The sequence below is a fragment of the Eleutherodactylus coqui genome, chromosome 12, assembly GCF_035609145.1.
Source record: "Eleutherodactylus coqui strain aEleCoq1 chromosome 12, aEleCoq1.hap1, whole genome shotgun sequence".
Classification (NCBI taxonomy): Eukaryota; Metazoa; Chordata; class Amphibia; order Anura; family Eleutherodactylidae; genus Eleutherodactylus; species Eleutherodactylus coqui.
In genome coordinates, this window is record NC_089848.1 from 65,991,998 (window position 1) to 66,009,211 (window position 17,214).

Sequence of the window (17,214 nt, forward strand, 5' to 3'; positions counted from 1 at the left end):
ACACATTAACCCCCAGTAAAATAGAAAAACAATAACAAAATTCGGTGAACAAAGGAAAAAAACAAATGGCACTATATGAGGAGGGGAAAAAACGCAGCACCTCTGTCATAAAGAAAGCGGGAAGTTAGTAGTAACAACACAATGAACAGAGCTGTGTCTTCTACAGAGGTCCTCCCAAGAAAGATACTTACTGTACCAGTCAGAGCGGTACACCGCCCCGTATCCTATAAAATGTATTGCTTCCTATTACTGTCAAGGTTTCCACAATATGGCCATTGTATATCGAGAGAGCGGTCTTGGACAAGCACAGATTTCTTCATCTACAATTTGCAGAGGTAAATTCTATGCTTTTCATTTTACGATCCACAAGCGGATAAACAGGTTCTTATTCATTTGGGTGCCAACTCTGTAATTCAGGTGATGTCAACAACTCAAAGCTCCAAGCAGGAGGAAAGCCAGAAGTGATCGCCCTTTACTACTTTCTGCGAGGTCGGAGGACTTTTGTTGGGACATTTTCCGGAATTCTAGCTTGGCAACTCATCTTGTGTCAGCGCGGGTTCATGAGACACCAGGGTTATCGAGCCAATCTGATTAGTTTATATGAGATGGTAAATCATAAACTGCGTCTTGGGGAAAGGGGAGGGCGAGGGTATTTATGCAGTTAATTTGGACCTTTAAGAGCATTTGATGTTTGACGAAACTTCCAGACTGGAACAAATGGAACCGGTTTCTGGTTTTGGAAATATCAGGTGTTTCCGGCTCCTGCCGTTTACACAATAGGCCCATCATTATTTTGTAGCTCCTTTTTTCATTGGTTACAAATATAGGTGTGTGAGTCTGACAATGGACACTAAGGGCCAATTCCCACGGGCAGCTTTCCGCGGTGTTGCCCCGCAGCTATTAGGTTCTATTGAACCTAATAGCGCAATGCTCACGGTGCGGAATTCCACCCCGTTAATTCTCCTGTACTCAGAACATGCCGCAGGTGTCACCAGACGCTGGCGTCACCAGACGCTGCCGGCGCTTCACAAGACGCTGCCGGCGCTTCACAAGACGCTGCCGGCGCTTCACAAGACGCTGCCGGCGCTTCACAAGACGCTGCCGGCGCTTCACAAGACGCTGCCGGCGCTTCACAAGACGCTGCCGGCGCTTCACAAGACGCTGCCGGCGTGTCATGCACTGTACTGCGCATGCGCGCCAGAGCGTCATGCGGGACATCGAACAGCAGATCCGGAGGTAAGTATGGGGTCTCTGGGGGGTGGGGGTGCCGTGACGGGCTCCGCTGCGGTATTCCGCTTGCAGTGCAGCCCCCTATGTAATGCTCATCAAGCAGCATCTTGATATTACAGTCACTTTCACATCAATCCTATGATATATCAGCACTGCATTACATGATCAGATACACACTGTACTATCTCTGCAACACTTCCATTACTATCTGTATTCTATACTCACCTAAATAAGTTACAGACAATAAGTATATAATCAGGTGACCAAGCTGTGATCTCCTCTATTATAGCTGTGTGATGATCATCAGTAACTGCAAAAGGAGAGTCTGTATTGCCCACTAGGGAGTTTCTATGGTAGGGTCCATATAATAGCATCACAGGGACTGAAAAACAGACTGGTTTCAAAAGGCATAACCCAAAGTAAATCTAGCTTTTCCGGATTGAGATCACATGATCATAAAAGGCCAGGAGTTTCAGATAGTAAGGAATAAGGTAGGTAAAATAAAGTCCTCTGGTGCAAGCACCGAGTTATGACAGACCCCTAGGGTGATGTCACATGTTTTTGCGGGCTGGTTTGCCATTGCCTTCCCCGCAAAAACAGTCATCTTTTACCCCGCCCCCCAGCAAGCTGTAAAATGTGTACCCCAAGCAAAAGCGGGTACACATTTTTCTAACTTTCAGCAGGCTACCTGAACCCCGCGGGGATTGAATCCGCAATCTTAAAGTTGAGAGTGAGAGCTTAGGACTGCATTTCTGCTGCCTTAACACTCTGCGCCTCACAAGGCTGGGGACATCATTACAAGAATGAAAAAAAAAAGTTACTAACTGGAGTGGCCCTTTAAATATTCAAATATATACATATGGTATAAAATATGCACAAACAATTAACAATATTACACAAATGTAAACTGAATTGCAGTAAGTGATGTCAGCAAATAGGAGTGAATAAGCAGCAGCATAGATGGAAATGAAAACCCCATAATAAAACATTAAGCAGGCCGAGGATGGGAAACACCGGCGCCTTAGAACACGTCTCTGTATGACCAGAAGTGCAAACAGTTGCTTTGTCTATGGGCTTTCAGCTGTCAGTGATTGCATTCTGCTGGCAGAGGACCAGGAGCTGGTAGGTATGTAGTCTAGCTCCAGTCCATGTGATGTGAGCCGGGGCATGACCACAACATAATGCCCACACCCATGCTATGAGCGGGGCACGGAGGCACAGAGAGGTCACGCTGCAAGCAATCCATTCATTATCTCCCAAGGAACAACAAGATCAATGTATCCCCTGTGCTTATGTAACACCTCCGGCCGCAGCGGACAGACTACTACTAACTGCAGTTGTCTGCCATATTAGTCAGGCCGGTCTTATTTTAAAGGGAACCTGTCACATTGGAAATGCAATCAGCTCTAGCGGCAGCATCTTATAGAGCCAGAGGGGCGGATCGATATATACTGGAGTTTTCTGTGAGAAGATCCCGTATAACTTATGAGTGGGCAGAGAGAAATAGCTGGCCAATCACTGATAAGACCGCCCACTGGACCGTTAAAAGGGAATGCATCATCAGGAAAGGACTTCATATAAATCACATCTTTGTGCTAAACATATATTGAAGAATTTGGGGCAATTTTTTTTCGTCAGTTACAATCTGTATTTTTTTTTAACCCCTTAAGGAAGCGCCCCCCTTCCCATTTTCATGTTTTTCTCCCCACTGTTAAAACATAACTTTTATTTATCCATCGACATAGATGTATGAGGGCTTGTTTTTTGCGGGACGAGTTGTATTTTTCAATGGTACTATAAAATGTACTAAAGAAAAAAAAAACTTTTTAAAAATTCTTAGTGGAGTGAAATAATAATAAAAAAAAAATCTGCCATCTTTAAGTGCATCTTGTTTCTACGACAAACACACTGCTACAAAAATGACATGATAACTTTATTATATGGGTCAGTACGATTACTAGGATACTATATTAATATGGGCATGGGCATGACTTGATAGGCACTTTGCAACGGCAGCCCCGGGGCCATTTAGAAGCCCCCCGGCTGCCCTGACAACCACACGGCAAACCACGATGTCATCACGGTGGGCCATACGTTACCCCCAAACATCGGTTGAGGCCTTTAAATGCCGCTGTCAGAATTGATGGCGGCATTTAAAGCCTTAACAGCGCCAATAAGCGCTGCGGCTTATCGGAGCTGTCGCAGGCAGGTACCGGCTGTAAGAAACAGCCAGCACCTGCGTTGTATGGAGGGAGTTCCCCACGCGATCTTCCTCCATACACACTCCGAATGTGCAGGACGTAACCTTATGTCATGTGTTGTTAAAGGCTTAATCCTATAATCCTTCATTTGTCCCACTGACCACAGAGCCTTCTACTAATCTACCACTTCCTAATCTGTAGTGAAAGCTTTGCAACAGTCATCTATCATCACAGGCAGGATTACACTGACAGATAACACCTATATGTAGATAACAGGATCCAACATTCACAATAGGTGATCAGCTGGGACTATCTACTCCCCCTCCCTGCAAAATCACCTCTACACAGGTCACAGCGCATGTCTAGAACAGTCTACTATACAAGTCTTTGGGTCCTTTCCTATCTATGAGGCTGCTGTAAAGCATATCTCTAAATGCTGTTAAATCTAACTCAGGAAAGATGGCCGCCCCCATAGTCAGATACAGGCAACAGAATAATACATTCTACCTTTAACCATCTGGTTTTAGTTATTACAAAAAACAATTTTGGTGATGCATTCCCTTTAAGCTCAGAATGAGAGGTTTTAGTGAATTAACTACAATTCAGTCCGCTTTCAGATGCGTGTATTTTAGCTATGCATTTGGTCCGTGTTTTGTGGACTGTGATACGGAGAAAATGTAAATCTATTCACCTGGCCCAATTCTTTACATTTTTTTTTTTTTTTTTTTAAACACAGCAATTTGCGTTTTGTAATTGCAAATGCAGCTCTTATTAAAAACAATGGGAGGGGTGCCTGCAATTACAAGCACAGCTTCCATTAATGTGAATGAGAGTTGATCCTGCAATTACGAGCGTCGGCCACTACACGGGGCTCGGAGCAGTGCTTCCATTCCAACCCCAATGTGTTCCAGGAGGTGCTGCCTGGGAAACCCCTTTTGGCTGGGTCCACATGGGGCGTATTTGCCAAGAAGCTGCAATGCATAGGGTCCGGCACGAAAATTGTACAGCATTTACAGTATCATAGAACGGTAGAGTTGGAAGGGACCTCTGGGGTCATCGGGTCCAACCCCCTGCTCAATGCAGGATTCACTAAATCATCCCAGATAGATATTTGTCCAGCGTCTGTTTGAAGACTTCCATTGAAGGAGAACTCACCACCTCCCGTGGTAACCTGTTCCACTCATTGATCACCCTCACTGTCAGAAAGTTTTTTCTAGTATCTAATTTGTGTCTTCTCCCTTCAGTTTCATCCCATTGCTTCTAGTCTTTCCTTGAGAATAGGGCTGATCCCTCTGCACTGTGACAACCCTTCAGATATTTGTAGACCGCTATTAAGTCTCCTCTCAGCCTTCTATTCTGCAAGCTGAACATTCCCAGATCCTTTAACTGTTCCTCATAGGACATGATTTGCAGACTGCTCACCATCTTCGTAAGGGCTTTTACCTACTAGCGTTTTTTTCAATGGGACTTTCTAATGTTAAAATCACATCGCACAAAAATCACAGGTTTGTGCTTCTGCGATTTTTGTGCAATGCGATTTTAACATTAGAAAGTCCCATTGAAAAAAAGCAGTGATATTACAGCGTTAAAAAAACAGTAGTGGGTAAAAGCCCTGACTCTTCTCTGAACTTGCTCCAGTTTTTCAATGTCTTTTTTAATGTGGGGGTGTCCAGAACTGTATTGCACAGTATTCCAAATGAGGTCTGACCAAGGAAGAGAAGAGGGGGATATTTACCTCACGTCATCTGGACTCTATGCTTCTCTTAATACATCCCAGAATTGTGTTTGCCTTTTTGGCTGCTGCATCACATTGTTGACTCATGTTCAGTCTATGATCTATTAGTATACCCAAGTCTTTTTCACATGTGCTGCTTAGCCCAATTCCTCCCATTCTGTATGTGCTTTTTTCATTTTTCTTTCCCAGATGTGTTAGCTATCCCTTCTAGCTTTGTGTCAGCGGCAAATTTGATCAGTTTCCCATCAATTCCCTCCTCCAGATCATTTATAAAAATGTTGAACAACACTGGGCCTAGGACAGAGTCTTGTGGTACCCCACTTGATACATTCTTCCACTTGGATGTGCAGCTTATAATGACCCCTCTTTGAGTACAATCACTCAGCCAGTTGTGAATTCACCTAACAGTTGCCTTGTCAATCCAATATTTGGTCATTTTTTCAATAAGTATGGTATGAGATACTTTGTCAAATGCTTTACTAAGGTCAAGATATACTATATCCACTGCATTTCCCTGATCAACCCAGTCGGTGATTCTGTCATAGAAGGAAATTAGATTTCTCTGGCATGACTTGTTTGTTACAAACCCATGCTGGCTCTAGTTAATTACTCCATTTTAGCTGCACGGTGGATGAGATTTTGAAAATCTCATCCCATCCACAAGCTGCGGAAAAAAATCCACATAAAACCCGTGCGGAGATTGACAAGCGGTGTGGAATTTAATTCTGCAACATGTTAATTTTATCACAGTTTCTGCTGTGTACTTCACCTCTTTTCAATGAGGGTTTGAGCTACGCACAAAAATAAGTGATAAAACCAGTTCCATATGGTGCGGCTTTTTGGGCAGACTTTCTGCTGATGATCTTCCACAGCAAATCAGCCCCGTGTGGACCCAGGCTTAAGGTTGGTTTACATGTAGTGGAGATGCTGCGGATTTTCTGCAGTGGACAATTCCAGAATATTGGAGGTAAAAATCATGTCATGATAACCCAGACGCCCTTTTTGGTAGGGGTGCCCTGCGGTAAAAAAAAAAAAAACGAGTGGTGCCCCAAGGCTTGGAAACACTAGTTTTTATGCTCACACTTTGGATGAATTTCTGTATTCTAATAAAGTGGGATCTGTCTCAGACTTCCGTCAAAGCTGTATACCCGGAAAACCTCTGAACGCATATATCTGATGTAGACTGTATGGAGCCTAGTCAGTAAATGAGCAGCTAACTTCAACCTTGGGGCATGATCAGATTTTAGATCTTTTCTGCAGCCTTAAGGCCCATTTACGCTGGACGATTATCGCCAAAAAAAAAATCACTTATCTGCGATCGTTTTAGCGATAATCGGTGCGTGTAAAAGTGCACCCATCGTCAGCTTTTCGGCTGATCGTTAAAATCAGTCCAACATTAAAATCGTCCCTCATTTTTATCAGTAGTTCTCCGCGGGAAGTGCTGATAGCATTGTTTCCCCATGGAGAACAAAGGATCTGAGCGCAGATAATAGCCTTGGGCTATTAGCTGGGTTCAGTGAAGGCTTCATTTGCATAAATAATTGGTATTTAAGTAGCTGATCACTCAAAGGTGTCACTCAAACTGTCGTTTGAAAGATCTTTGAGCGATTATCTGGCCGTGTAAATGGGCCTTTATCTTGTTGTTTTCCTCTACCAGGTGCTGCTCTTGCGTCCACGCATTGGCTCATGATTGAGGACAACTAGCCAAGCCCATGATTGAGCAGTCCTGAACCCGCAGACAAACAGATCAAGACCCAAGATATATCCAGCAAGCAGCCATTTATTCAGCAAGAAGAAAAGTGAGAACACAGGGAGGGGAAATGGGGTGCTCGGTCACAGGGCGAACCGACGGAGGGCACAGTGAACCGGTGGAGGGCGAACGGCAGCCTCACAAATAAAAAAAAAAATTCAAGCCATGAATGGTGTTAGGCAAAAGAGTGTGCTCTGGCTACAGGAGTAGACAAGGATTTGATAGGAGGAGGGTAAAAAACCATGAAATGAAGACCACACAGAAAAAGCAGAATGATGTGACAGCCAGTTAATGCCAGCTGACTACACTATGAAACAGTGTATCACTCGCCATCTCCTTGTGCAGGAGCGCCTCCAGTGGCCTTTTTGGTATACTTGATTGAACACTGGCCTTTTACACGCTCACATACACGTCACACAGATGATTACGTCACACTAACCTACCCGTGAGATGCCAGCAGAAGTCGTAGGAAGAAACGAGTGTTCGCATCTCTCAAGGTACTTCTCAGAGCTTATCTTTCCGAAGAGAAGCGTCACCACAAAACCCCTAGGAGGGAAATAAATATAAAACCAATGAGGTTGGGAGGAAAAAGTACAACAAAAAAAGATGCAATATTTAAATAGAAGGCTAATTTTATCTTCCAATTTGCAATTATTCCGACAGCTTCTCAATTACACAGCTTTATGCAATTCTTAGAAGGCGACAATAAAGTTACATTCTGTCACGCATAGAAGACTTGGGCTGCCGTCCAAAGATCATCTCTTCTATAACTCAGTTTTAACAACTTGGGAATTGCACATTTAGGTTGCATGTGACTCAATTACATGGGTTTTCACGGTGAAATGAAGAGGTGCAGCTTATGTGTGATAAGGTACAATTCCACAGAGTCCTAAAACAACATATTATATACAAGCTTCAGTTGGCCAATGCTCTACCACTCGTGGATGATGAACCCCCCCCCCCCCCAAGCCTAATTCTCACACTGTGGAATTGCAATACATTTTCAATGCAGATTCCAGACAATCCAGTTTTATAAAACCCATTCATGTCGGGATGATATTGAAAGCATGCTGTAGATTTTCTGACAGTTATCTTGTGATATGGAGAGCTACTAAGGAACTACGGGAATTCCAACAAATGCTGAGTTAGGGAATTCATATACAAGGTATTTCCAAGTACAGGGTTATTTCAAAGGATCTTCCCAATTTGAAACACTCATAACATTGATTGGTTGGGCAGTGCTAGAGAACCAATCAATGCAGCGCTCAATCAACCATTTACATCCATCACATTGGTTCATCAAGTGCTGCATTGATTGGCTGAGCAGTGCTGGAGTACCAATCAAAGTCATCGCTTCCTGGAGGCGGGATTTATGAATTCCATAACCAGGAAGTGATCTTGTGTGGGTGTCAGAGGACTGCAAAAAGTGCATCTGAGCGCTGGAGAGCAGCAGGAGAGACCTGTACCGAGCCTGCTAGGTAATGTATTTTTTTTTTATGTAATGCAGCTGGGGCTTATTTTCAGGGTGGACTTATATTTCAAGCCTCCTCAAAAATCATGAAAAAATCAGGGTAGGGCTTATTTTCAGGGAAACAGGGCAGAAGCTCCATGCCCACCCATATCACATCTTGTATCCAAGCTAGAGGTGGTACAACCGGGTACTAGAGGCTCCATGCCAGACTATCACATCTTGTATCCAAGCTAGAGGCGGTACAACCGGGTACTAGAGGCTCCATGCCAGACTGTATCACATCTTGTATCCAAGCTAGAGGCGGTACAACCGGGTACTAGAGGCTCCATGCCAGACTGTATCACATCTTGTATCCAAGCTAGAGGCAGTACAACAGGGTACTAGAGCAACCATCCTCAAGCTAAGTAAAGTTCAAAAGACAAAGTATGATGATGCCGGTAGGCGAGTCATAAGCAGCATCTTTCAAGGGATTTTGCTGAGGTCCCAACTCAAACCCCCACCAAAAACACGTTAAAAGATTAAAATGAAGGTTCATTTTTTAAGAAGCAAAAAAGATTCCCACCAACTTTTTCACCTTGCGAGTCGCATTCATCTTTAAGAGATGATGTTGATGTGGAGAAATAAAAATAGAAATATTGATATGTAAAGGTTTGCTATAACATATATGTAAGTTTGGCACTGGGTACGTCTTCATGCCCACAAAGCTACGGGCACTTTGTTTTTATATCAAATTGACACTGACTGACAATACTGCAGATATCATGTTGTACTGCGGCCATAGAAGAGAGCTGGGAAAGCCGTTCCACAAAATTTAGGGGTTAAAAATGAGGATATCCTCCCCAAAGTCGTCTGTCATGGTTTTCAATAACTACTTTAAAGGACAGCAAAGTCACACAATATATATCTGAAAGGTCATTAGTGTCCAAATATCTAATTTCAGAGAACCGTAATGAGAACGCAAAGCAAAAGAAAAAGGTAATCGGCGTCCGGCGTATCACTATAAGAAAATGCCAACAATATCAAGACTAGTAAATAATTCCGGGAAAGAGCAGAACACGAGGAGAAAGTAGAAGATAAGGAGTTGCTAACAACCTCACTCAGCGATACAAGGTGAAGTACATGCAGCCCATGGCTCTTCCTTGTATGTAACCCTTTCCAATCCAGTGTCGGACCTCGACTAACATTCAGATTTCCCCGCAGAGCTCTGCTGTCCGGCGAGGTCTGACGCATCTCTAACACTATGATGAGAGCTCAGACGTCAGAGCCGTCTTCTGCATTTACTTTATTCATTCGTTAAGGAATATAAAAATTAACGGATTAGTTTTATAGTCCATTTTATCTGAAATACTGTTTTAAGTATAACAAGATCTTTAGACCCAGATGATATGTACTCTGTTTTATTATGACACATTTTTGCCGCACCCATCGCCCGTATATCTAGTAATTAGAGATGAGCGAGCATACTCGATAAGGCAAACTACTCGAGCGAGTAGTGCCTTATGCGAGTACCTGCCCGCTCGTCTCTAAACATTCAGCTGCCGATGCGGGTGACAGGTGAGTTGCGGCGGTGAGCAGGAGGGAGCGGGAAGGGGGTGGGGGGGGAGAGTGAGAGTGAGATCTTCCCTCCGTTTTTCCCCGCTTTCCCCCGTCGCTCCCCGCCCCCTGCCGGCACCCGTTTCTTTAGAGACGAGCCGGCAGGTACTCGAATAAGGCACTACTCGCTCGAGTAGTTTGCCTTATGGAGTATGCTCGCTCATCTCTACTAGTAATCTATACAGAGATACATTGTCCCTTTTTATTTGAAATAATACTCAAGACCTAGATGGCTTGAGCTGTTCTACCACATTACCACAATGAGATGTTCATAAATGCATATATAAAAAATGGTTACTTTTATTGTCACGGCCGACCGGCAAGTAGCCGTGACATGCTCTCGTTTTTTATTTAAAATGCACGTTTGCGCTTTAACCAAGAGGTGTTGAATGGAACGCACATAGCGCTCCACATGACCAAACACAGAGGGGAATTCTCCTTCCACCAAATTACGTCACACAACTGGCGTCCGATGCAAGACAGAATGGGAGTACGCCATGGCTCTATGTAAATGTACGAATGTATACTTGAAAAAGGCGTAGCAACATGTCGAAACGCATTGTATGTTAGAAGTTTAATAAATTAGGATTGACAATATCACGGACCTGCCGGTCACTGATTACAATCATAACCCGTATCCGAGGAGCGCGGAGATCCTTTTCTTTTACTTGGATTATCGTTATTAAGATCCCTGGCACCACAGAGGTTTTGCACGCTCCTGGATGCACCCCCAGTCCCCCTGACATCGGACGGGAGGGATTACTCTTACAAGCAAACTCAGGCAACAGGTGCAGGTGGGCTCCCCATCTGGGAATTCCCACTCTGCACCGGGTGAGTGTCCAACTATTACCTACCTAAATTGTATGATACACCCCCCCTTGAAAGTGACTGCAGCGCTGTTCTGAATATTGGTTGTACTTTCCATCCCTCCTAGGTTGGTAAAACGAGTATAAGATGACTGGGGAAGGCAGTGGCAAACCACCCCGCAAAAACAGCCCGTCACACGGGTTTAAGAGTATTTTTGTTATGTATGTACGCTGCTTATTTACGCTAACAAAAATAGCTTACACACATGTAGTATGCCCTGTATAAGATAGGATATAACTTTATAAAGCAGTCGGAGTCTGCTCACCAATCCTGAGAACGGGGATCCTGCTGGTCCCCGAGTGAATGGTGCAGAGGTCACGCCACTCACTGCAATGGCAGAATCACTTGAGTGATGCCATCATTGAAATGAATGGAATGGGATGGGGTCTTTGTGACCTTCGCTTCACTTGGCAACCGATTGGAGCCCATTCTCAGGATCATCGGTGAGGGTCTCGGTGGTTGGACTGCCGCTGATCATAAAGTTATTTCTTATGCTGTGGAAAGGAGATGACTTTATAACTTGGCACAAACCCCTTTAAGTACCAACTGACTGTCACTTGTGAATTGTTGTCCATTTTTCCTAAAACAGCGCAGCCATTTCCAATCAACAGTCACTACTGAATTTGTCACAACAGCTTGCAACTTTTGGCTACATGATGGATGCCACAACTTGGGACCTTACCCAATGCACTTTCTGAAGAACACCACAGTAGATATACATTGAGTGCTTTATAAACACACTTTCCATAAAGCCTGAAGTCTATATATTGTACAGGCTGGTAAACACGTGCATTGAGACAGAGTAAAGATGGCCATACATGTACAGGAGATACAAAGTCAGAGGATCCACAACCTGATGCTAGGGGTCCCCTCAACTCTTTCCCAATGGTTGATGTTGGGGACAACATGACCGGGCATGCTGGATTTTCACAAGGGAGACCGGCAGCAGCTCATTCCACTCCATTGAGATAAACATCCATGTTTGGGCTAAGCATGATCTCTCATGGTGGAGTGGAGAGAAATGACCCTCTTAGGCTCTGTCCAAGTTCCTATTATTGGTTTTCCATCAAGCTTCTGTTGCCTTTAGATAGCCAAAACATTGATCTAGGCTGCATTATTTTATCCAGTAGAAGATGGAAGCTTTATGGACTTACCACATGCAATATTAATCAAGACCTAAGCCGTCCTGTACATCGGCCCCGATTTAAACTCTGGCATAAGGCAACATACCTCATTAACCCTTTCCAATCAACTGTCTGACATCTAAAGACATTCTAATTAAAGGCTGTATAGCTTCCGATGTCGGAAGACGTCTGGCAGGGTATTCTTACTGTATATTACTGGCCGCTCTGCTGTCGGGGGCCTCTCCAACATGTCCAATACATGGCTCTAGCCAGCAGGTGGCGCCATTGTATTATGGCAGAAAGAGAATGCTGCCTAGGAAACCCTGAATCTAAAATTGGATTGCAAAGGGTTAATACCTAACCAATTCCGAGTGACTGCAATGGTAACACATAACCAAGCAGTGTAACTATAAAAGCAAGCTACATTACTTCAACAATGTAATTTAGGGTGAGCTCCGATTTTAGCTTATTAGTAATACTGCATTATGTTGTCAGATGTCCTTGAGGGCGTCAATACACGAGCACCAGCAGCAGTCGCTAGCCCTCATGTTTTTCCTTCCTCCTCGACGGTTCACCTCCTCTCTCCTCCCCTCTGGCTGTAAGCAATGTGGGGTGGGGAGGGGGGGGGGGCGAAGCTAAGCTCTCACCCCTCCCCGCCCCTTGTCTGCAGCCAGCAATGGAAGGAGACGGGATGGGACGGTGCTTAGCTCCGCCCACTCCCATTGCAATCAGCTGGAGGGGAGGAGAGAAGAGGGAGGGAGTTTAGCAGTCACGCTGCTAAACTCCCTCTCACCTCCCTTTCCGGGCCACTGTCATTGGCTCCCATAGGAGTCCATGCAGCAGCAGCCGTATTCCGGCCCAAAAGATAGTTCCAGGACTATCTATTGGGCCCAACGTAAAAATGCCTGGTGAGATATTGGCCCGTCCGGGCGCTTTTACATCTCGGGAATACAGCCGTGTGATCTGATGCATTGCAATCCAATGCATCAGATCATAGTGTATATCTGCCGATCGAGAAAAAGGCAGGCCGACATACGCTTGTGGTAAAGAACGCTTAGGCTGACTTCAGACGAGCAAGTGCGATAAGGGTCCGTGAATCCCACCCCCATAACACGTTCTCCACCATGTGAATTTGCAGAGGATGCGAGGGGTTTCATGCCAAAACAGCCTCGTATCGCTTGGAAGATTCCCTGCATCACCGGCTGCGGCAGAGGATAGCGGAGCTTCTCCCATTGTTTTCAATAAGAGACCTTATGGTGCGATGCTGCTACAGGCCTCATTGAAAGGAATGGGCACTGCAATGCAAGAGCACGCACAAGATAGAACACGCTGCGATTGTTTCCCGCATCGCGGTGCCATGCAGGGAAAAAAATAAATAAATATCGCTCATGTGTATGACCCTATTCAAAAGAATGGGGATCATATTTGTGCATCTCGCAATGCACAAATCTCACGCAATTCTGTCGGCTGTGTTAAGCCAGCCTTGAGCCTTATTCACACGACCGTACATACACACCTATTTAGCCGCGTCATTAAAAAATTGCCCAAAAAACACGACCATCTGAAGGATTGGATTCCAATGCATCCATTCAGATTTTTGGGCACGTAAAAAAATAATTTAAAATTTGCGCTAGGAAAAATAACACATTTTATACGCCGCAATAGGGCAAGACCTATCTCAGCAAAAGATATGTTTTGCCGAGATACGCAGAAAGCTCCCATAGACTTCTATGGAAACAGGAAACAAAAGGGATGGGGAGGGCGTTTAGCTGCGTCCAATGCTAGGAAAAGACAGCTGCCTCTATTTAAGCATTAGTAGTCTTTCTGAGGACTTCTGCCGATTGATAGATATTTGCGCTGCAGCGTATTTTTTGCAGATACGCTGCAGCCGCCCGTGTGAACGGCTAAAAATATGTGGCTACAGTTTGTGACGCGATCACGGCAATTCATTCATTCATGCGATTTCATGGCGCATACGGCTGAATGCAAAAACGCATACGGTTGTGTTAAAGAGCCCTTAGGATGCATACAGATCACCAGTAATTGCTGGGATAACATCTGAATCTAAGTAGCGTGTCCAGGTCCCATCTGGCAACTCCATGTACTCGCAGGAAATTAGCAGTGATCCGCATGTAGTTAGGACAGATGAACCACAAGGCATCAGGACCTGTCACACGGGCGGATTAACACGCCAGGCCACACTGTAAGGCGCAGCTAAGCTGCTACTGTGGTATTCTGCACCCGAATCTGCAGGTCTGTGTATTTTAATGCAAAATTGCAGGTATATTTAAGCAATTTCAATTTCGTATGAAATTCTGCAGGTAGCCCTGCGGACTCAGGTGTGGAATCTACCATGTGCTGCGGTGCGTCTCTTATTCCGCCTGTGTTAAAAAAGGTCCCTAAAAGGGAAAATCCACCTTAAAAAGGGCCGCTCTGGCGCAAACAGATGTTTTCATCCCTGCGCCCTCCCATGATTGCCCATCACACTGTGAAGATCTCCTCTGTATAATCCAGCCACTTCCAGGCAGTGCAGCCTCCTGTATGATGCTTATCAAGCACCATCTTGAGGCTCAGATTTTTTTTACTTTCAGTTTCACATCTATCCCATGATGCACCACTATACCACGTTTGCCTGCTGGCGGGACAGCTTAACTATCATTACTTTCTTTAGTCACCTATATAAGCTATAGGCCATAAGTATATAGTGAAGAGGATGAGCTGTGATCTCCTCTATTATAACTGTGTGACAGGAGTTGCGTGATCATCATCAGTAACTGTGATAGGACTGTCTATGCAGATTTTGTGGTAGATACACAAAACAGTATCACACAAACTGAGAATTGGACTAGAAAATTAATCCATAACCCCCAAGTAAATCTGAGCTGGCCAGAATTAAGATCATATGACCATCGAAGGAAAAAGAAAAGAGGCTGGAAGTTTCAGACAGAAAGAAATAACTAATTAAGGTGACACTAGCCCACTTATTTAAACTGGAGGGAAAGCTACATAATGAATGAAAGGAATGAAAGTCATCTAACAAGTCACCATACATGCCAAAAGATTCCATTGGTGGGGAGGGATCCTGGGTAATTTCTATATCAAGTGGGTCACACAGAGCTCTGGAAAGTACCTGAGCCCCTTCGGATCGACTCTGATCCTTGACCTACCGCACAACATTACAGTATGATTACATCTGCTGCAGTTCTTCAGATAAAATGTAGGCAGCAGTAAATTCATATTACTTACCCGCCCACGAAGCAGAGGATGTAAAAGGCAAAATAAAATATAGCAAAGGGTCCAAACGTTATGAGGAAGAGCACACCGCCGAGACTTCCCCAACCCCATATGGAAAGACTGGCCTGCAGCAAAAGAAAAGAAAACATCATCATTACATAGAAACTTTGATTGAAGAACCAAGAAGAGCAAATAAAAGTTCTTAAAAAGTTTCACAAATGTTAAAATGAATAATTTTCATATCAACCAAACCCCTGGACCAGAATTCTGGCGCATTTAGTTTAGTAAATCTCCGCCAATATCCAGTTGATGCCGCTGAGGGGACGCTAGCGATTCCTGTCTAGAGAGGAGACAATGGATGCTTCAACGGGATCTTAGAACCCCCTCCCCCATAAAGGTGCAGATCTAATAGAATTGTATAAGTCCATAATTTAGAGACATGATCCGTATGTAAATTCTACTAAACGCGGTCTATTTCCCCACACGATTCTCTACTAGAGATGAGCGAGCATGCTCGGTTAGAGTAATTGCTCGAACGAGCATCGCTCGGCGGGGGTGGGGGGTGTTGTGCGAGAGAGAGAGATCCCCCCCCCCCCCGCATCTTTTCAGACGAGTAGGCAGTCAGTCGAAAAAAGCAATTCGCGTTCGTGTAATTGCCCTAACCGAGCATGCTCGCTCATCTCTATTCTCTACACAAATGTCATCATCTTCAGTTGCAAGACAGTCACATAATATGTGCAAAAATGACCATACAACAGCTTAAAGTTGCCCACACAACAGCTGCTGCCTGACCGACATCCTCATACATATGAACACTCAACCAAACCAAGTGTTCATCCGTTTGCCATTAGGACAATTGAGAAAGCTCTGGTGGTGGCTTATCTCCAGGAAGAACACACGGATTAGGGATGGAGACTCATCTTACTCAACGCCTATGCCCAACATCATCTGTCAGGGAAAAGTCAGGAGGCCCCAATACACATGAGATTTGTTCAGTCAGGCCAAAATTGGTGGATTCTGATAAGTTTTGTCCAATGTTTATAGGAGTTGTCTGGAAAAGCGGTTTATTGGAACTAAAACTACTGATGATCTATCCTCGGGATAGACTATCAATAGTTTATTAGTGAAGGTCTGCCACTCGGTATCCTCACTGATCAGCTGACTTAAGAGGCCACAGCACTCGAGTGAGCCTCTTCTCAGATGTAAGATATCATGTTCAGCGGACACATGGCTTGAGAGCAGCTCAGTCCCATTTAAGCGAATTAGATTAAATTGCAATACCAGAAACAGCCACTGCACAACATACGGCGCTATACCTGGTATGGACTGAAGTGACAGCACTCACCAAGCAGCACTGTTGCTTCAACCAGTCATTAATCTACGAACCACTGCTTGTTTACTGTGAATGGAGGTAATCAGACATAAGCGATCTCTGATCCACTGCGCCTCCATTCACTGAGCGATCGTGTGTGAAAGCAGAGGAGCGATCACCGCTGGCACAGCTCTCCGTCGCTTGAGCACCCAACTATGGTCCCTAGTAAAAGGGCCCTTAAACACGGATATATATTGAAATGGGAGTGATACTGAGGGGGGCGTTTGTCGCATCGCATCATATGAACTGTGAAATTTCAGGGAGCCAATGCACAGACATCATAAAAGTGTTGCGCAAATTTAACCCCTCATTTCCTATTAGATGGAGTATAAGTTCACAGGGTCATTGCTTCACATTTTCTGGACATGAGAATAAAAGGCAGGGTCCAATAGGGCACAACTAATATACAACATATACCCCCAATTGAGATTTGCAAATCCGGTGCCGGATTGCTAATCTCCTCACAGTGGGAATATTCTCTCCTTATGACTTACATCCTCGGATGAAAGATGCTCGTTACATGGAACACTTGACAGCTAGTATAAAAAATCCACTTGGATGATTCTATGCCGCTTGGGCTCCACGGGAAGATTATGGGCAACACAGATCCGATGCAGGAATATACTGTAATGTTCAT

The 17,214-nt window shown here is 44.5% G+C and overlaps 1 protein-coding gene across 2 annotated transcripts in view; it reads right to left on the reverse strand.

Moving 5' to 3' along the window:
- The window catches only part of SNX13 (sorting nexin 13), a 117,177-nt gene that overhangs the window by 76,926 nt on the left and 23,037 nt on the right, over positions 1 to 17,214 (reverse strand). For both annotated transcript variants that reach the window (XM_066585354.1, XM_066585353.1), the window contains exons 2-3: positions 15,218 to 15,330; positions 7,360 to 7,462 (exon numbers count right to left, since the gene is read on the reverse strand). In XM_066585354.1, the coding sequence (XP_066441451.1) occupies positions 7,360 to 7,462; positions 15,218 to 15,330 (216 nt within the window). The remainder of the gene's footprint in view (positions 1 to 7,359; positions 7,463 to 15,217; positions 15,331 to 17,214) is intronic.